General features: G+C 52.4%; 1 protein-coding gene across 1 annotated transcript; it reads left to right on the forward strand.

Annotated features, from left to right (window-relative positions):
• Positions 1-358: 358 nt before the first annotated feature.
• On the forward strand, positions 359-19,621 carry LOC115914998 (exocyst complex component 1-like). The gene is given in 17 exon segments (XM_030967907.1): positions 359-391; positions 828-903; positions 906-961; positions 3,070-3,282; positions 6,272-6,499; positions 7,286-7,418; positions 7,890-7,999; positions 8,707-8,856; positions 9,488-9,581; positions 13,423-13,532; positions 13,693-13,794; positions 14,270-14,340; positions 14,445-14,685; positions 15,075-15,258; positions 16,079-16,278; positions 18,729-18,923; positions 19,438-19,621. Coding segments are annotated over 17 exon segments (2,352 nt in total). The 3' UTR covers positions 19,594-19,621.
• Positions 19,622-20,319: the final 698 nt, after the last annotated feature.

Raw genomic sequence — 20,319 nt, forward strand, 5'->3', positions numbered from 1 at the left:
TGTGCTGCAGAGCTGGGATGGTGCAGGAAGGAATTTCCAGCTGTGGGATATTCCAAGTTCAGCAGCCTCCATTGTTCTTTGCACTTACATGAAGCTTAGCGGCAAAACCGCACCTCGTGTGGCTGGAGGTGCCCTCCAGGAGAAAGCATCCCTTGGGAAGAGGGAGATGGGAACATTTGTATGGATGGAAACAACGTGGGGAATGCCAGGAGTGTTTCCTGCCTGGCCATTTTCCTTTTCCTTCCCCTTACCCAGATTATCCACACTGCCTCCAGGGGGATTTCTGGGCTGAGCTTGGGGAAGCCTTTCTGGGGTTTCTCTGAACATTCCCAGTCTGGAGTGAAGAGATCCCAGCGGGATGGGGATTGCAGAGGGAATATCTGGAGTGGGCGTGGGGTGGGTGCTGGATTTATCCCAAATTCTTGCCTCCAGTTGCTCACCCTTTCCCACTCAGCATTTCCAGCTCACTCCTGCAGGGTGCTGGAAGTGCCGACGCTCTGAATAATCCCAAAACCATCAGAGGAGAGCAGGGACAGCAGCTCCTTCAAGGGCTGTTAAACACAGGGCTGTGCATCCAGCCTCCAGCTCGGGGAGCTGCTGGATCACGGGATCCTGGGAGCTGCCAGGGAATCCTGCAGGCACCAGAACTCCGGGCTTGCTTTTGATCCCAAGCATCTGCCACTGGTCACTGTCAAAACTCATCACTCATCCCCCAAAACTGCAGGAAAAGGTGAAGGGGTTCTGTAATGTGGAATTAAATGAGCAGTGCTGGACCAGGACTGGTTGAACCTCGTTAACTGATGTGTTAATTACCTGTGGCTGTCTAGGCCAGCCTGGACTGTGAGCTTCTCTTGGAGAAGATTTACAAGTGGATCTCCAGCAGCTTGGAGGAGAAAACCTTCCTCAGTGCTTGTGGAAGCTGAACCAGTGCTTTGTGAACGACCCCTCGGTGCAGTGGAAGGTAATTAATGAATCAATTCATTAATTAATGGCCTTGTCACACTCGGAGCTCTCTGAGCTTTTTGCAGTGTCCCTGTCAGTGAAAGGTGAATAAATTCAGGCAGTGAATGAGGTTGGTGGGACAGGGTGAGGTGGGGTCTGGGGAGGGCAGCAGCAGGGGTTGGGTTTGGGTGCCTGGTGGCACAGCCATCGATTGATCCACTGCCCATGGAGCCAGGCTAGGAATAAAAACAACTTATTTCCAAGAGTCTCTGGTCAGGGGAGATGAGGGTTGGTAACACCAGGGCAGGAGCCTGGTGACATCCCCTCATCAAGGAATAAATACATTTGTGAATAGAAAATGTATTTTATATATGCATTATTTGTATGTATGTTTAACTCTACAACAGATGAATTTCAGTCCATTTGATAAAAAACCACGGGTTTGGGTTGGAAGTGACCTTTAGGACCACGGACAGGGACACCTCCCATTATCCCAGGCTGCTCCCAGCCCCAGTGCCCTGGCCTTGGGCACTGCCAGGGATCCAGGGGCAGCCACAGCTTCTATGGGAATGGGTGCCAGGGTGTCCCCACCCTCATTATCAAACTCTTCTTCCTTGTGTCTAATTCAAATCGAGGAGTTTCTTCACCTGTGAAATTTGTCCCAGCTTTGTGTGACACATCAGGATGGCTCAGCACACAGTCCTGGAGACCCGAGCAAGGAAAATCCCAGCCCAGCCCCAGTGTCTGTTTTGTCCCTCTTGCAAAGCTGACCCTTTATCCCACACCCATCTTTCTCTGCCCCATTCTGTGATCTTTTCCACCTGCTGGACACCCCCCTCGGCCTCAGCGGGCCCTGATTTGAGCAGGGCTGCTGAAATGGCCTCACCAAAGGGCTCTGGCCATCCCCACCCCACAGGGATGTACCCAAGTAGGGAATAATGTGCTCTGACCCCATGATTCCAGAAGGCTGAACCAATGCTTTATTGAGCTATACTGTATTACACTAATACTACACTAAATTACATACTAAAGAGATACTATACCCTACTAAACAGATACTATCCTACTAAGGTACTAAAGAAAAACCCGTGACTGTCAGAGACAGGCAGGACACAGCTTTGATCCAGCTGGCCAAGGAATCCAAACAACCCTCACTGGTGTCCAATTAACAAATCCCTTTGGGTGAACAATCTCCATAACGCATTCCACATGTGCAAAAACAACAGGAGCAGCAAGTAGAGATAAGAATTGTTTTCTCTTCTGTCACTGTGATATTTTATGAAAATCCTTTCGCTAGGATTGTTCTCCTGAGGAGCTGAGAAGCCTCAAAAAGAAATGTAAACAATAATTATCTGATGGCTGTGGAATGTGGTCTGGAGATGTTTTACCAATAGGTGCATCATTGATTGGTCTCATGTGGATTGTTTCTACCTGATGACCAATGATGGTCCAGCTGTGTGGAGGCAGTGAGCAGTCACGGGTTTTTATTATTCATTCTTTGTCACAGACATATTTTATGAAAGATTCTTTCTTTAGGATTTTTCCTCCTGAGAAGCTGAGAGGCCTCAGGAACAAAATGCAAACAATGGTTATCTGCTGCTGTGGAATGCAACAGGAGCATCTGTGATTGGTCTCATGTGGTTGTTTGTAATTAATGGCCAATCACAGTCAGCTGGCTTGGACTCTCTGTCCCAGACACAAGCTTTTGTTATCATTCCTTCTTTTTCTATTCTTAGCTAGCCTTCTGATGAAATCCTTTCTTCTATTCTTTTAGTAAAGTTTTAATATAATCTATATCATAAAATAATAAATCAGCCTTCTGAAACATGGAGTGAGATCCTCGTCTCTTCCCTCATCCTCAGACCCCTGTGAACACGGTCACAATTCTTTGCTAGCCTTCTGATGTTTCTTTTCTCTTTTTTTTTTTAGTATAATTTTAGTATATAATTTTCTTTTAATATAATACACATCGTAAAATAATAAATCAGCCTTCTGAAACATGGAGTCAAGATTCTCATCTCTTCCTTTGTCCTGGTGACCCTCAAACACCACCACACCCTTCTTCTCTCTGTGCTTCTCACTGCATTGCCCAGGAAAAATCCCAGGAGAGAGCTGTGCCTGCTGCAGTCTGTGAGGAGAGCTGCGGCCCCGGGGATGCAGCAGGACGGGCAGGAACGGACGGAGGCTGAGCTGCAGGAGGGGCTGGGCACCTTCCAGGGGCTGAGCCCGGCGGAGGCCGTGGCTGTGCTGGCGCTGCTGGAGGAGCACAAGGAGCCCCTGCTGAGCCACTCCGTGGCCTTCACTGAGCACCTGGATCGGGAGCTGCGGGAGCTGGAGGAGGTAATGGAGGTGCCTGGAACGAGGGGCTGAGTCTCTGGGCATCAGCAGCTCTGCCCTTGGCTCTGGGAGAAATTCTGGGAGGAAAAGGAAAGGGAAGGGGAAGTTCCAGGAAGGGAAGTTCAGGGAAGGTTCTGGGAAGGGAAGGTTCTGGGAAGGGAAGGTTCCAGAAGGGAAGGTTTGGGAAGGGAAGGCTCCAGAAGGGAAGGTTTGGGAAGGGAAGGTTCCAGGAACGTTCTGGGAAGGTTCCCGAAGGGAAGGTTTGGGAAGGTTCTGGGAAGGTTCAGGAAAGGTTCAGGGAAGGTTCAGGGAAGGGAAAGGTCTGACTATGGGGTGCTCTGGGGCTGCCAGAGGAAGGGGAAGGGACAAAAGGGGTCCCTACAGAAGGAACAGCAGGATCCAGGGAGACTGAAAAGGGGAGAAAAATGAAACAGAGCTGGAAGGAGATTGAAAAGGAGAATATAAAGGGGAAGGAGGAAGGTCCAGTGGAAAAGGCACAGGATATTTCCCAAATTCCCAGTGAGGGTGGGGAGGCTCTGGCACAGGGTGCCCAGAGAAGCTGGAGTTGCCTCTGGATCCCTGGAAGTGTCCAAGGCCAGGTTGGATGGGGTTTGGGGCAGCCTGGGATGGTGGAAGGTGTTGGAACAAAATGGGCTTTAAGGTCCCTCCTGTCCCAAATCATTCCAGGATTCTGTGGTTTTCCATGGATTTGGAAGGGAAAGGGAGGAAAAGAAACCAAGGAGCTCAAGGGTCCCCTGGAAGAGGATCCTTCAGTATCCCTGGCTCCCACCCCTGGCTGGATGGAACTGGATGGGCTTTAAGGTCCTTTCCAACCCCAACCATTCCATGGCTTTTGGCTACTGAGCTTTACTGACTCCATTTGGCTTGCTGTCATTTATTGCATTTCTGCAGAGGAAATTTCTCCTTTAAGTGCTGGAACAAAAAACCTAGGAAAGCTGCTTTGAGCACTTATCATCTGCTAAAATATCTGGGATTTTATGGTTGGTAGCCAAGGAAAAACAGGGGAAAAACAAGCCAAAGGAAATATCTTAAACCATACAAGAAACCACAAACCCTGAATCGAACCTCCTTTAGCTGCAGAGTCTGCTGTATTCCCATATATGATTTATTACACTTGGAAGTTAATCTGGAAGCCCAAACTCCTGAGGTTTGTTCCTGCCAGCTCCTGGCAAGGAATTCAGGCACTTTGTGACTGTTCCCAGCTGTAAAACACCCTGGGAGAGCAACAAATACATCTTCATTAAGTTTTTTGAGATGAAAGGCACCGTTGAATACATTATTTTAATGCCCTCTAATGAATAAATGTGACTTCCCTCTAATACAAATTAATTAATGAGCATTTCCATTTCCGAGCCTTAATCTCCAATATGAAATGTTATTAATCCCAGCAAGTTGGACCAGCACATGCATCCATTTCAATGTTTTCCCCACATCCCAGTGATAGCACCTTGGCTTCCTCTCCCATATTAATCACCCAACTCTAACCCAGCTGTTCTGGGAATCACAGAAATCCCTGCACTGGCAGCAAGGAAAAGTTGATTTCTCCAAAGGGAAGGACGGCACGGCCGGGACACCGGGAGGCCAAAGGCTCTGATTTGGACATTGATATTCCTCCAGAATTCCAGGATCCCAGCACATGTGGAACCGCAGGCAGCTCCCAGCAGCTCTGTGCTGGGGCTGGATTTTATCCCTGCTCCTGGAGCCTCTGGAGAGCCCCTTCCCACAGCACTGCCCCATCAGTGTCACCAGGGATGCTCCCCGGGTGACAGCCTGAAGGAGTGGTAGGGACAGGCGTGGGGGAGGCTTCTGGCTCTCATTAAAGAGCAATTAATAAATGGGAGCTCTGGGCAGAGCTGGTGGGGTGGGATGGGGTCCCTGGGTGTGGCAGGGAAGCAGAATGTGGAGCTGGTGCTTTTGGGGATGAGTGTCCATGGTTAGAGAGGCTGGGAGAGCTGGGGGTGTCCACCTGGAGAGGGGAACTCAGAGCCCTGCCAGGGCCTGAAGGGGCTCCAGGAGAGCTGGAGAGGGACTGGGACAAGGGATGGAGGGACAGGACACAGGGAATGGCTCCCAGTGCCAGAGGGCAGGGCTGGATGGGATATTGGGAATTGGGAATTGTTCCCTGGCAGGGTGGGCAGGCCCTGGCACAGGTGCCCACCCTGGATCCCTGGCAGTGCCCAAGGCCAGGCTGGACATTGGGGCTGGGAGCAGCCTGGGACAGTGGGAGGTGTCCCTGCCCATGGGACAGCCACATTAGCAATTTCCTTGGCATTCCATTTACTTACAAAAATTTTCTCTGCGAGAGTGAACCCAGGTGCCAGTCTCCTGGCATTGATAGGGGATGGTATCTACTCTGATCAGTGAAGAGATGCCAGACATTGGGCATTGTCACTGGATCACAGAGAGGCTTGTCTTTCCAGGACAGCTCAGCTGAACTATTTCCAGTGACAGCTCAGCCATTTGGACAATTTGAAATTAAGAATGGGGTGGAATGGGAAGAGCTTTAAGGTCCCTTCCCACTCCAAACCAGACTGGGATTCTCTGAAATCTTGTGGGATGGACGCTCAGGTCCTCAGGGGACTCCACCACTTGTGGAGGGGAGGGCTGGGCGCTCCCTGCAGTGACACATTCCCAGGGCACACATCCAGCAGGGCTTGGTGGCCTCTCCAGAATGATGGAGACTTTTCTGCTCACAGCCAGGTTTTCCTGGACACCCCGCAGGAATTTGCTTGCTGGGGCAGCTGGAAGTGCCCTGAGGGGACCCCTTGCCCAGGGCAGGGTTCTGTGTGCCCTGGGGACATGCAGGTGGCATTTGGCCAAGGTGGCACGGTGGCACTCCCACCAACACCCTGCAGGTTACAGCGACACGGCCCCTGCTGTGCCTCTGAGGGTGACAGACAGGACATTCCGCCCCAGGGTGGTGACACATGCCCTGCCAAGCTCTGAACCCCTCCGCTCCTGCTTCCCACAGGCCAACCTGCGCGCCATCCTCTCCTCGGAGCAGCAGCTGGCCCAGCTGATGGGCACCCTGGACGAGGCCCTGGCCGAGGTGGGCAGGCTGGAGGAGACCCTGCAGGTGTGTGAGGAGCTGCTGGGGGCTGTGAGGCAGCAGATGGATCACATCCACCAGGAGAGCTCCCTGCTGCAGCGCCTGGCCTCCAACAGGAGCAGGCTGATGGATGAGCTCCTGCTCCTCACGGTGCGTGGGCTTGCCGGGACATTAATCTTCAGCTGGTGAATCTGCTGGGAAAAACTTCCAGGGAATTTTAAACACTGAGAGCTCTGATTGTCTGCAAGGGCTGTGGAGCTCCTCTGGCTGGGGAATGGGGGATGGTGCTGTAAGGTGAGGATGGACAGAGAAGGGCTGGGATGTGCAGGACCCTCACCATGGCCCAGAGAGGGATCTGAAAGGCCTTTTCCAGGGCAGGACTAGGAATGACAAAGCTGATTAAATAACCATGACCTGGGAATACACAACCAACAATGAATGAATGAATTAATTAATTAGAGGCAGAGCTTGCAACACCAGGCCTTCCTCGGCCACCACTGCAGCTGTTCCTGAGCAGAACATTGGCTTTCATGGGGACTTCCATGGATTTCCTGATGGACACAGCAGCTGCTGCTGAGGGCAGTACTCGGCTGTTCCAGCCAGCAGAATTCCCAGTGGGATGGAAGGGATGGGAAGGGGGGGATGAGGAGCTGGGAAGGGATGGGAAGGGATGAGAAGGGAAGGGAAAGGATGGGAGGGGATGGGAAGGGATGAGAAGGGATGCAATGGCAGGGACGAGGGGCTGGCTGTGTTTAGCTGTGCTCTGTGTTTAGCTCTGCTCTGTGTTTAGCTGTGCTGTTTAGCTGTGCTCTGGCTGTGTTTAGCTCTGTTTAGCTGTGCTCTGGCTGGGTTCAGCTGTGCTCTGTGTTTAGCTGTGCTCTGGCTGTGTTTAGCTGAGTTCTGGCTGTGTTCAGCTGTGCTCTGGCTGTGTTTCAGAGCCAGCTGCAGCTGAGCAGGGAGCACTGCGCCGCCCTGAGCCGGGCAGATCTGTCCAGCCCCGCGGCCATCGCAGCCTGCACGGCTGCAGCCCAGGCTCTGTCCTCCTGCATGGACCTCCCCATCCACCCCTGTGAGTACGACCAGGGATTCCTCCCACGGGACCCCCCTGCCAGGGGTGGGCACCTCTTGGGGCTCGGGAAGGAGCTGGGGAAGCTGTGCTTGGGAATCCTGGTCGGTGCTGTCTGTGGAAAACAGCAGCTCATTGTGGCAGGATGGGGGAGTTTCTGGCATTGTGGCAGGATGGGGGAGTTTCTGGATCCCTGGAAGTGTGCAGGGACTTGATCCTGGCAGGAAATCCCAAGTTTTCATTGTGGTGAGACTGGGTGTGTTTCCTTGGCTGAGGTCAGACACATGGATTATTTTTATTTTTTAAATTTTATTTTCCACTCCTTGTCTGTATTTCCTTGGTACCACAGGAAAGCTTTTGCCCCTTTTGGATTTATCTCAGGACTTCTTTCTGAGTTCCCAGTTTTCTGAGGGATGTGGGTCTGCAGCTCCCCCAGATCCCCTCAAATCCCAAAATATCCTTTTTCCCCCCGAGGTTACCGGAAGCTGCAGGCAGTGGCTGAGCAGCTGATCCTGTTTGAAACCCTCAAGCAGAACTTTGAGAGCTCCTTCATCAGCCACATCACCAACATCTTTGAGCTGCAGGTGGGCTCCACTCTCCACGGCAGCCTGAAATCCTGGGAAATTGGAATATTCTGGGGAGGCTGGGCCAGTGGTGCAGGAGATGCTGGTGTGACAGGATTGTCCCAAATTGTCTCTCCAAAGAGATCTTCCCACATACCTTCCCCTTGCCATTGTCCTTCAGTCCTCAGGTTAATTTTCCAGGGATGTAGGAGCAATCCATGTTCCCAAAATCCCTCTGGTGGCATTCCTTAAACCCTCAGCCCTGGAGATTTTTTTGTTTGGGTTTTCTTATTTTATTTTGGAGGTTGTTGATCTGTTTGTAACCTAAAATCCCAGGGTAAACCCCAGTCCTGTGGTCCTTTGATTAACACCTTCCAGCACTGATCTGGCTGTTTAAAAGATTTGATGGACAAGACCCCTGTGGGCAGGAATCCCAGAGATTTCCTTCCGAGGAAAGGAGCAATTCCCAAATCCTTACTTCCTTAAATCCTTACTGTTCAGTGTCAAGCAGCAGTTCTGAGAAGGGAGCTGGGAAGGAGCTGTGGGATTTCCATCCTTGGAGATTTGCAGACCTTGGCTGGGCACATCCCTGAGCAAACTTTTCCATCTGGATCTGCTCCGAACCTGCCCCACTCCAATCCCACCCGCACAGCTCTTTGAGTGCAGTGTCCCAGCAGATTTTCCAGGCTGTTTGATGTGAATTTTTTCTGTCATTTCTCTCCCTTCAGGGCAATTCCCAGGCTCCTGCTCTTGATGCCCCCACTGGCACCGTGGCTGCCCCAAGCCACAGACCCCAGCACGAGGAGCTGCTGCCCTACACGCCCCTGATGGCCTGGCTGAGGAGCACCAGCCCTGCTCTGTTCTGGGACCTCCCCAAGGTGGGGCTGAAACCCTCAGCAAGCACTGCAAACCTTCCCTGGGAGCAGCAGGTCCAGCTGGGGAGCTCCTGGTGGGACCTGGCTCTCACCTGAGCTTCCAGAGCTCCTGGGGATGTCTGGCCAGCCTGGAGCTCTGAGCCCGACAGGAACTGGGGGGTGTGAGGGGTTCAGAGGGGTCCCAGGATGAGGGAAGAGACGAGGATCTGACTCCATGTTTCAGAAGGCTTAATGTATTATTTTATGATATATATTACATTAAAACTATACTAAAAGAATAGAAGAAAAGATTTCATCAGAAGGCTGGCGAAGAATAGAATAGCAAAGAATGATAACAAAGGCTTGTGGCTCAGACAGAGAGTCCAAGCCAGCTCACTGTGATTGGCCATTAATTAGAAACAACCACATGAGACCAATCACAGATGCACCTGTTGCATTCCACAGCAGCAGATAACCATTGGTTACATTTTGTTCCTGAGGCCTCTCAGCTTCTCAGGAGGAAAGATCCTAAGGAAAGGATTTTTCATAAAAGATGTCTGTGACAGAGGGGTGCCAGGGTTGTGCTGAAGAGAAAGGTCTGAAATGCCCAAATCTGGACTTTTTGCTCTTACCTGGCCTTTTCTCCCCATTCCAGGTGTATTCCCAGCACCTTGGCAGGCTCTACGAGCGGGAAATCAGAGCCCTTTTTGAGCAGGCCAAGATCTCCCTGTCAGGAAGAAGAAAAGGAAGTGAGTGGTTCAAAATGTGCCCTCTGTGCTGCTGGGCAGGGTTTGGCACCCAGGGACGGGGACAGTCACCTCCAGCACACGTGGCTCCCCCAGGTTTGCTCCAGGACTTTGTGTCCTGGCTCTGCAGGTGGCAGGAGGGAAAAGCCAGCTCTGCTCCACACCAGGCAGTGTTGGTGAGAGCCTCCGCCCCATGAATTCCCCACTTCTGTTCAGCTGCTCCTCAGAGCTGGAGTTTGGCGTCCTTCCTTCCCTGAGCAGGGCTCAGGAATGACACACTGGTGGCTGGGGTCCTGTTCCAAGCAGCCACAGGAGAGAGGGGGGGATGTAGAAAAGCCTGGAAAACAAAACCTGTTGTCAGTTCCCTTCTCCCTGGCTCTCAAATATTCCCACTCCACCATTATCTCCTGAAAAACCCCACCAGGTTTTCTCTTCCCTTGCCTGCCCCTGCTCCAGGGACTGGAGCTCCTCTCCCCTGAGGACATGCTGAGGGATCTGTTCAGCCTGCAGAAGGCTCCAGGAAGACCCTGTAAATCCCCCATCCCTGGAAATGTTCCAGACCATGTCAGACAGGCTTGGAGCACCCTGGGACAGTGAGTGGAAGGTGTCCCTGCCCATAGCACGGATAGAACGAGGTGGATTTTTGGTCACCCCAGCCCAAAGCATTCTGTGATTTTAGGATTCTCTAAAGCCTGCTCCATCTTTCAAGATTCCCCAGGCACTTTCCCCTGCAGAGGGAAGCCTGTCCCAGGAGACAGAGGGAATTCACAGCAATATTTATGGAATGATTTCACAGTGAGCTGACTGCCAGGCCCTGCTGTCCCAAGGTGCTCATTTCCACCAAAATCGCTGGGTCTGACTCAAGATATTCCAGTCAGGTGTTTCTGAAGATAAAAAGAGAAACTGATCTGTCTCCTCTGGAAATTTTTTATGGCCCACAAGTCACATTTTCCCTCAGCAAAACAAAGGGCTGTAATGGAAATTTCCAGGCCAGTTTGGCCCAGTTTGAAGGTCAGGCTGGTGTGTTTTGTCCATCAGAGTCAGCACTTCCAGCTCTGCACTTCCTTCAGCACCCGTGTCCAGATCCCAAGCCAGGGGATGGAGCTGAAGAAAGGGAATGGGGTTGGTGGCTCCCATTCCCAACCCCATTGTTTTTGGGGTTCCCCACCACCCCCTCCAGCTCCTCCTGCCCAGCATCAGTCCCCCTGGGAAAGCCACTCAGCTGCTCCCAGGGCACCTCAAACCCTGGGATCAAAGCAGGATGGGGAGTGCTCACACAAATACCTGCACAGCAGTCTGTGGATAAAAAGGAGGAAAATTTCACCTAAATAGTCCTAATGGCACCTAAATGGGCACCATTGGACCATTTATGGGAATAAAGTTGTTAAATTAAACAAAAGGTGGTGCAGGGCATGGGTGGCAGCCAATCTGTCCCATCCCCTTCCATAAACATTAAACTGGGATTTCCTTCCAGCGTTTCATCCATCTTTAAATCCTACACGAATCTGTAAACCCTAGGAGGGATTAAACCCCAGGAGAAAACCCTTGGAAGGCTACAAGGTGCTCCTGCTCCAGTAGAAATCAGCCCAAAGTGTCTGCCCAGCGCTGGGGCTGCTCCCCGGGCAGGACAGGGTGAATTTTGTTGTCCTGGGATGTCCCCGCTCTGCTCCAGAGGGTGAGGACAGGTCTGGGACAGACAGGAAGCCCCAGGGGTTGTTCAGCCCATCCTTGATGCGAGCAGAACATTGGAACAACCTCACAGTTCGTGAGAAAAGGGGGAATTTTTAGCAATTTGTGCCCACAGAGGCGGGGGCACCTTCCCCGGGGCTGGCGGTGTCCCAGGCGAGCTCTCAGTGCCATCTCTGCAGCAGAGCAGGGGACAGCAGGGGGAAGGTGACCCCTGCCCAGCCCCAGGACAGGCCAGAATTCCCGGTGGGGCTCTCCAGGGTGCTGCACACGCCGTCCCAGGGCTGTCCCTGCTCCCGGAGCCTCCAGCTGCAGCATTCCTGCAGAGCTGGCTGAGCCGGGATGCTTGGCAGGGCAGCTCTGGCTTGGCTGAACTTCTGCAGGAACCTCATCCAAGGTCCTTCCTGCTCATGGATGGAGCCCGGGCTGGGAGGAAACCTGCCCAAAAATATCCCTCATCCCAGCCCCGAAACATCCCTTATCCCTGCTGTCAAACTCCCCTCATCCCTGCTGGAAAATATCCCTTATCCCTGCTATCAAAAATCCCTCATACTTGCCCCAAAACATCCCTTATCCCTGCTGTCAAACTCCCCTTATCCCTGCCCCAAAACATCCCTCGTCCCTGCTGGAAAATATCCCTCATCTCTGCCCAAAAACTTCCCTCATCCCCGCCCCAAAACACCCCTCATCCCTGCTGGAAAATATCTCTTATCCCTGCTGGAAAATATCGATTATCCCTGCTATCAAAAATCCCTCATCCTTGCCCCAAAACTTCCCTCATCCCTGCTGTCAAACACCCCTCATCCCTGCTGGAAAATATCCCTCATCTTGCTGTCAAAAATCTCTTATCCCTGCCCCAAAACATCCCTCATCCCTGCCCCAGAACATCCTTCATCCCTGCTGGAAAACATCCCTCATCCCTGCCCCAAAACACCTCTCATCCTGCTGTCAAACACCCCTCATCCCAGCTGGAAAATATTCCAGTCCAGGTCTCCAGGTCATTTCCTTTCTCCTGATTATCCCAGTAAATTTTTTGGGTTGATTCCCTGCCCTCATAAAGGATTTTATTTATGGCACCACCTGCTGATTTCTTGCCTTATGTGATGGGAGAGTGAGTTTAGAAGGCAACCTCGAGCTGTTTATAATTAATTAGGGGCCAGTAATTAAGTCCTTTCTCATTTTTTGCCATTCCATTTTCTGCAGGCTTGTTAAATTCTTTCCCATTTGCTGTTGGAAGATTTATTTTTTCCCGGGTTTTGCCACTTCCCAGCTGGTGAAATTATAATGAAATGGTGAGAAAAAGGCCAGGAAGCAGCTCCTTAATTTAGTGCTGGTTTTAGCAAGGCTGAGGTCGTGAGCAGGGCTGGCTCATCCCTCATCCCTGCTGAGCATGGAGCTCACAAATCCTTCCCAAAGGGAAAACCCTTCAGGAGTGGCTCAAATAAAGATATTTGAGATACTATGGTTGATGGAGAGGTGACCTGACTCCCCCAGAACCTTTGGAATAGGGGAATGATTCCCATTTCTGGAAATAATTAGGAAATAAGCTGGATGTTTCCCCACTGATTCCTTTCAGGGAGTAGAAAAATGTTTTTCGAACACATCTCTCAAAGGATTTTTTTCAACTTTTCCACTCAGGCCAAGCCCCCAGTGCTAAAACTGCCAATGTAGGAGAAATATTTTTATTTCCAGGTGAAGGATTTTAATTTTAAAAGGGCATTTTTTGAGAAAAAGCCATTCCCACCTCCCCTGGATATTTTTTAATGGCAATTTACAATCAAAATTAAGCACCAGACAATTTTCCTGAGGCCTTTGCAGGTTTTTGTGCTGATCTCTTCTCTTATCCCCTGGGATTTTCCACAACCCAGCTGTCAGGAGTAAGCACAAGGCAGCAAAGGGATAAACACCTCAATCAGTGAAATCAAAAGGCAGTTTAGTGAAACAAAAACAATGAAAAAGAGAGAGAAACAGGTGAGAAGGCAGAGAAAAAAAAAGGGAATTTCATCTGAATCCCCCATTTATCTGAATGCAACAGGAAAAGATCAATTCATGCGTGAGGTCAGACATAAAAAGAGACATTTAAGACTTTAACTCTCCAGGACTCCAGGAGCTGGAGAGTCCCAGAGGGAGGAGGTTTCTGACATCCCACCCCATGCAGGTCTGCAGGAAAGCCGGGAGAAGCCAGCAGGGAGCAGGCAGCCGCGCTGGGGCCTGCCCAGGAGCAGGGACGGCCAGGAGGACACCCCGGCCAGGGGGAGCATGCCCGGGGTAAGGGGCTGAGGGCTCCTCAGGGGCTCCTTGTCCCTCCCTGGGGCAGAGCCTGAGGCGCTCCCCGTGCTCCCCATGTCCCCTCCGGTGGGCACGGAGCTGCTCCGGCGTCCCCAGGGAGTCCCAGAGGGTTCCCAGAGCAAAGGTGGTTTCTCAGCAGGTCTTGGAGCAGGTGCTGAGTGAGCTGCAGCCCCTCTGCACCTCGGAGCAGCAATTCCTGCAGGAATTCTTCTGCCTCGGCTGTGGCTCCGTGGAGCTGGAGGTGAGGGTGAGCACCGTGTCCTCTGCAGGCCCATTATCCATTATCCATGGGGTACCTGGGCTCTGCTGGGCTCTCATCCTCCAGGAACCAGCAGTGGGGAAGCTTTGGAGGAGAATTAAATGGAATTTCATTCACAGCTCCAGGAAAATCAGGGGTCCCCAAGCATTAAACAAGAGGCAGCAGAAATAAATCCAGAGCTCATTTTCCTGGCTGAGGGAGGGCAGACAAATCATCATTTGGTGGGTTTAGCTGGGATGTTGGGAAGGAATTCCTCCCTGTGAGGGGGGAGGTGCTGGGATAGAATTCCCAGAGCAGCTGTGGCTGCTCCATCCCTGGAAGTGCCCAAGGCCAGGTTGGACAGAGCCTGGAGCAGCCTGGGACAGTGGGAGGTGTCCCTGCCCAGGGCAGGGGGTTTGGGGCCCATCCCAAACCACTCTGGGATCCTTTGATAATTTCCACTCTAATCTTTTTTCAGGGATCTGCCACTAAGGCAGGAGAGCCCACGGCAGCTCCAGAGGACCCTCCTCGCACCAAGAGCCAGAGCCAGTACGTGGGGATGGGATACCCTGGGTCCTCTGACAGGACACAGACTGAAGTGTCCCCTCCCAGTTAATTCCTCACCTTTCCCACGATGTGGTTTGGTTTTTAAGGTCAGAAGAAGCCACAACCCAACTGCTGAGTGAGATCTTCAGCTGCCTGGAGCCGGAGCTGAGGGCATTTCTGGATGTCTGCAGCAAGGTTCAGCCCCTGGGCTGCCTGCAGGTCCTGGTGACCCTGAGTGACTCCGTGCTGGGGACCTGGGGCCCTTGCTCAGCTCCCCCCTCGTCCTTCCTCCACACCCTCCTGGGGAACGTGCTGCTCCTGGCCAAGAGCAACTTCAACAAATGCATCGTGAGTGTCCATGATGGGAGGGAGCCCACACACCTGAGGGGTGTTTGACCTCTTCCAGAACCTTCCAAACAGAACCACGGAGGCTGGAGAAGGCCTCCACAATCACCGAGTCCAAGCTGTGCCTGATCCCCAGCTTGTCCCCAGCCCAGAGCTCTGGGTGCCACATCCAGGTGTTCCTGGGACACCTCCAGGGATGGGCACCCCAAAGCCCCCTGGGCAAAGGCACAGCTTGGTGTCAGCCTCAAACAGGGAGTGTCCCATCCCTTGGGATTGCAGAAGGCATTGTAAATGGCAAAGCCTTCCCAATCCCAGTTCCTGGCCTTGTTTCCTGGCCTGTGCTCCTCCAGGTGAGGTCAGATCTGAGGGTGCCACCTCTGTGTCATTCTCAGGGGACTTTGTGCAAGGAGATGGAGGAGGCCAAGCCTGCCAGCAGGACCAGAGGGGGGATCCTGCCCTGTGTCAGCCGCTTCCAGGAGCTGGTGGCCCTCTCTGAGGAGATGTTCCAGACATCCCAGCGCCGGGGGGAGCTGGACAGGGCCCAGCTCAGGCTGGCCAGCAGCGTCTTCAGCAGCAGTGAGTGCCAAGGAGATGTCCCCCTGCAGCTGCAGGAGTGACCAGCTGGGCCACCAGGGCAGGGAGGGCTGCCTGGCCCTGGCACTGAAATCTCTCTGCACCTCCCAGGTGTGGCAGGGTGGGAGCTGCCTGTTCCCTGAGCCTGCACCTCAAACCCCTGTCCCCAAGCAAGGTCCTGGGAGCACCAGGCACATTCTGGGTGTTCTGTCACAGGGGGATGGCCCCGGGGGTGACAGGGCTCAGCTTACACACAGGGGCTCAGCTTTGGATCCAGTTTCAACATCTCCCGCCCCACTGTGGAGGGAGAGCTCCTCATGGATCAGTCTCCTCTTACAAGGTTTTGGGAACCAGAAAAACTCCCCCAAAACCACCAAGGGGTGTTGGTAGGGAGAGAGGGGTTGGGAGAGTGGGGTGGGCAGCTTCCAGTAGATCCCTGTGTTGTCCCAGCTGGAGCCCTCAGCTTCCTGTCATTGGAAATATTCTGTTTTCCTGCCTGGAGAGGACCTGAGGGGCTGCAGAATTCCCAGCTCTGACCACAGATCACGAGGTGGTGCAGAGGGACAGCTCCCATCCGTGGGTGAGCCTGGGGTGACTCACTGATAAATCCATGGGCATGGACAACAACCCATGGAGCATGCCAGGCTCCAGGAATGCTGGCAGGGAAGCAGGCCAGGCAGGGAATCACGGACAGGGGTCAGGATTTGTGTTATAATGACTCCCTCTGAAGTCAGATGGTTCAAATGAGCCATCCCAAGGGCACATCCCTCCTGAGAGCCTGCAGGGGCTCCTCTCCACACCTGATTCCCTCCTTCCTTCCCAGTCAGCAGCCTCTCCTCAGCCAACCTGAAGGTGAACGTGGATATGGTGATGATGGAAAACTTCCACCACATCCACACCTTCCTGTGCCAAAGGAACATCCCCTGCCTGGAGGGCAGGAAGGGAGAAGCCAAGCGGAGGTGCAGGGAGCACATGGAGAAGTACATCACCACGTGCGTGGGCCAGCCCCTGGAGAGGCTCAAGGTGAGCACAGGGCCTGGCCTGGGCCTCCAAGGGCTCTTCCCAAAACTCTGCATTAACTGGTGTTCAGATCTCCCTGCCCTGAATCCAGTCTGGGATTCTCGTACTTTGTTGTCACAGGATATGAGAGCACATGGATTTCATTCTGCTCAGGGATTCCCAAAATCCTGGCATGGCCTTCTCCAGCTCTCCTTGTCTGAGCACAGACACTAAGAGGGGTGTGAATAGTGCAGGAGCCCATTCCTGTTTCTTGGAACAGAAGAACATTTAGAAATCTGTACATTTAGGAACTCTAAATTCTTAGGATTTAGGATATTTCTCCCAGTGCAAACTTCACTGCTTGGATGAGATTCTGTAGCTCCCTGTCCAGTCACATCCCGAAAGCTCCAGTGGTGGGACTCCATCACATCCCTGGGCAGGTTTGATGGATCATCCCAGCTTGTTCTCTCTGGGAAAGTTCCTGAAATCCAGACAATGTGCTCAGCCCTCCTTTCCCCCAGGGAAGCCTTTCCCAGTCCCTCCTCTGACAATCCAAACCATGTCTGGGCTTTTTCCTTCTCCTGCTGCCTTGTCCTCGTGCCCGTTTCCAAACGGTGAACAAAGACACGGGGGGCAGAATTCCAAAGCATTGCTGGGGAGCTTGTTCCCAGTTTGCTCCCAGTTTGTTCCAAGTTTGCTCCCAGTTTGTTCCCAGTTTGTTCCCAGTTTGTTCCAAGTTTGCTCCCAGTTCGCTCCTGGTTCACTCCCAGTTTGTTCCCAGTTTGCTCCATTTGTTCCCACCTTGTTCCGAGTTTGTTCCCAGTTTGCTCCATTTGTTCCCAGTGTGTTCCCAGTTTGCTCCCAGTTTGCTCCCAGTTTGCTCCCAGTTTGTTCCCAGCTTGTTCCCAGTTTGTTCCCAGCTTGTTCCCAGTTTGTTCCCAGTTTGCTCCCAGTTTGTTCCCAGTTTGTTCCCAGCTTGTTCCCAGTTTGTTCCCAGTTTGCTCCCAGTTTGTTCCCAGTTTGCTCCCAGGTTTTTCCCAGTTTGTTCACAGCTTGTTCCCAGTCTGTTCCCAGTTTGCTCCATTTGTTCCCAGTGTGTTCCCAGTTTATTCCCAGTTTATTCCCAGTTTGCTCCTATTTTGTTCCAAATTTGTTCCCAATTTGTTCCCAGTTTGCTCCCAGTTTGCTCCCAGTTTGTTCCCAGTTTGGTCCCAGTTTGTTCCCAGTTTGTTCCCTGTTTGTTCCCACTTTACTCCCATCCCCACTCCGGTTGCGTGCCGGTATCTGGCAGATCCCAGCTCTTTTTTCACAGCTGCCTGGGCTGATCCATCCAGCACTTCCCAAGTGGCTGCTCTGTTAACTGAGCTAAGAGCATCTGGCTCTGCTAACTCAAACAGACATTCCCTCCTTCCCGAGGCTGCAGCTCTTCCACTCCTTCCCTCTCCCTAAAATGTCTCGCAGATGGAGCTTAGCTGGAATTATTTATGGGACCTGTTACTTCCAATTTGTTTCCAGTCCTTGCTGTCAAACATTTGTTGGCTTGGCTGGAAAATCAGCTCCGTGTCTTGCACTACCTGAGCTCTGCTATAGCTTCAAATCCTCCCTTTTCCAAGGGAAAAGATCATTTTATTGCTCGCAACAAAGTGAGTGGGATATGAGAGCACCTGAAAAATCCTGGCAGGCCTTCTCCAGCTCTCCCAGTTTCTCTTCACCAAGAGGAGGGGCAAAGAGGTGTAAGTAATGCAGAGGCCAATTCCTGGTTCTTGGAAACAATTCATACATTTAGGAACTCTAAATCCTTGGGATTTAGGGTATTTCTCCACAGACAAGTTGCAGCAGGAATACCCAAGCAGATTCTTGGGCTGTATGAAGAGACAGGAGGATGAAGGAAGGGATTATTCCCTTGTTTTACAGCAGATGTGGAGTGTCCTGTCCAGCTCTGGCAGAGATGTCAGGAGAACGGAGAAAATTCAGGTTTTGCTTTACACCTCTGCAGGTTCTGGGATCCCCCTTCCCCACCTCTGGCTCCAGACCCTCTGTGGGAAGAAAATTGAGGGGAGCACCAAGGAACTGGAGGGATTTCCTAGCAGTCCCATTGCTCCATGGGCCTGCAACCCTTAGGGATGCTGCTTGTTGAGCAGGGAGGGGAGAGAACCATGAAATTCCCTAAGTTCTGCTTCCCTGGAGGATAAAGATCTCCAGCACTTCATTTAACATCCTTAAATTCTTCATTTCAACTGAATCAGACATGGGAACTGAGGGCAGTGCTCAGGTGTCAGCCCTGGTGCAGGAATCCACCTCAGGATGGCTCCTCATGGAATGTCCCCTTCCCTTCCCTTCCCTTCCCTTCCCTTCCCTTCCCTTCCCTTCCCTTCCCTTCCCTTCCCTTCCCTTCCCTTCCCTTCCCTTCCCTTCCCTTCCCTTCCCTTCCCTTCCCTTCCCTTCCCTTCCCTTCCCTTCCCTTCCCTTCCCAGCATTTCTTCGAGGGGGTCAAAGCCCGCCTGGCTCAGGGGGTGAAGGAGGAGGAGCTCAGTTTCCAGCTGGCCTACAGCAAGCAGGAACTCCGCAAAGTCATCGAAAAATATCCTGGCAAGGAAGTCAAAAGGGCCCTGGAGAGCCTCTACAGGACAATCCACAAACATCTGTCCCCAGAGGGAAATCTTCTGCCGGTAACTGCAGCGGGATGGGTGTGACATTGGGATGGTTGGGATTCAGGACTGCACTGCCTGGGGGGCTGCAGGGGCAGGGGAAGGGGCTGAGCTTTGCTTTTCCAGGTGGTGTGGCAGGCCATGGAGCAGGGGTTCTGCTTTTCCAGGTGGTGTGGCGGCCCATGGAGCAGGGTTCTGGTTTTCCAGGTGGTGTGGCAGGCCATGGAGCAGGGTTTCTGCTTTTCCAGGTGGTGTGGCAGGCCATGGAATGGGGTTTCTGCTTTTCCAGGTGGTGTGGCAGCCCATGGAATGGGGTTTCTGCTTTTCCAGGTGGTGTGGCAGGCCATGGAGCAGGGGTTCTGCTTTTCCAGGTGATGTGGCAGCCCGTGGAGCAGGGTTTTTGGTTTTCCAGGTGGTGTGGCAGGCCATGGAGCAGGGTTTCTGCTTTTCCAGGTGGTGTGGCAGCCCATGGAATGGGGTTTCTGCTTTTCCAGGTGGTGTGGCAGGCCATGGAGCAGGGTTTTTGGTTTTCCAGGTGGTGTGGCAGACCATGGAGCAGGGATTCATCCGGCAGTACCAAGAGTTTGAGGAGCTCATCCAACGGTGCTATGCAGGAGCAGGGATTGCCCTGGACTTCACCATGGAGGACTTGCTGAGCTACTTCAACTCCATCACCATGGCCAACATGTAGGGAAATCCCTCTCTGGATGTCAGGAGCAGCTCAGGAATCCTTGTCTGCAGCCACACCTCCGAGGAGCTGAACACAAAACCATTCCCAAGTTGGATATTTGGCTTCCTACCCTGAACTTAAACCCAGTCTCTGACCTGTTGGTCCTAGACTAAATCTCTCTTGGGGAAGTGGAGTTGTCAGACCCAAACCACAATTTCCCCGCTCCAGGAAACCATTTTGCCACCAGGAAATGACACTCCAAGCCTCAGATTTCCCCCTAAGTGAGCGCTGCTGCCGCAAATCCTCAGCAAAACATTCACAATAGAAAAATGTCTTCTCTCCAGGGACTTTCTCCTTTTCTGTGCTCGAATTTCAGTGAGCCTGAGTTAACCAGAGGTTAAACCACATGGAAACACTCTGAGTGAGAGGTGTTCCCACATCCAGGTATCCCAACAGGTGCTGCTGCTCCACGGCTCTCCACTGAAAGTCATCCAGCAGATGAAAGTCCAGAGCTGTAAATATTAATGGATTTATTGCTTTTAGCTCAGATTTACTCACATCTTAAGTGGAGTAGAGAAATGTGCAGTTCTAGAGATCCAAACCGATCCTGCAGGGAATTCCTGCTTTTAACCCATTTTTGTAGAAATCTTCCTACAGCAACTCACCAATACATTGTCATTCTGTAAATGTGGTCTCTGTTTCTTGGGATGATCATGGGGCTCACATGTTGTCTGTCACAACCTTCTT

This window comes from Camarhynchus parvulus, chromosome 4A (genome assembly GCF_901933205.1).
Source record: "Camarhynchus parvulus chromosome 4A, STF_HiC, whole genome shotgun sequence".
NCBI lineage: Eukaryota > Metazoa > Chordata > Aves > Passeriformes > Thraupidae > Camarhynchus > Camarhynchus parvulus.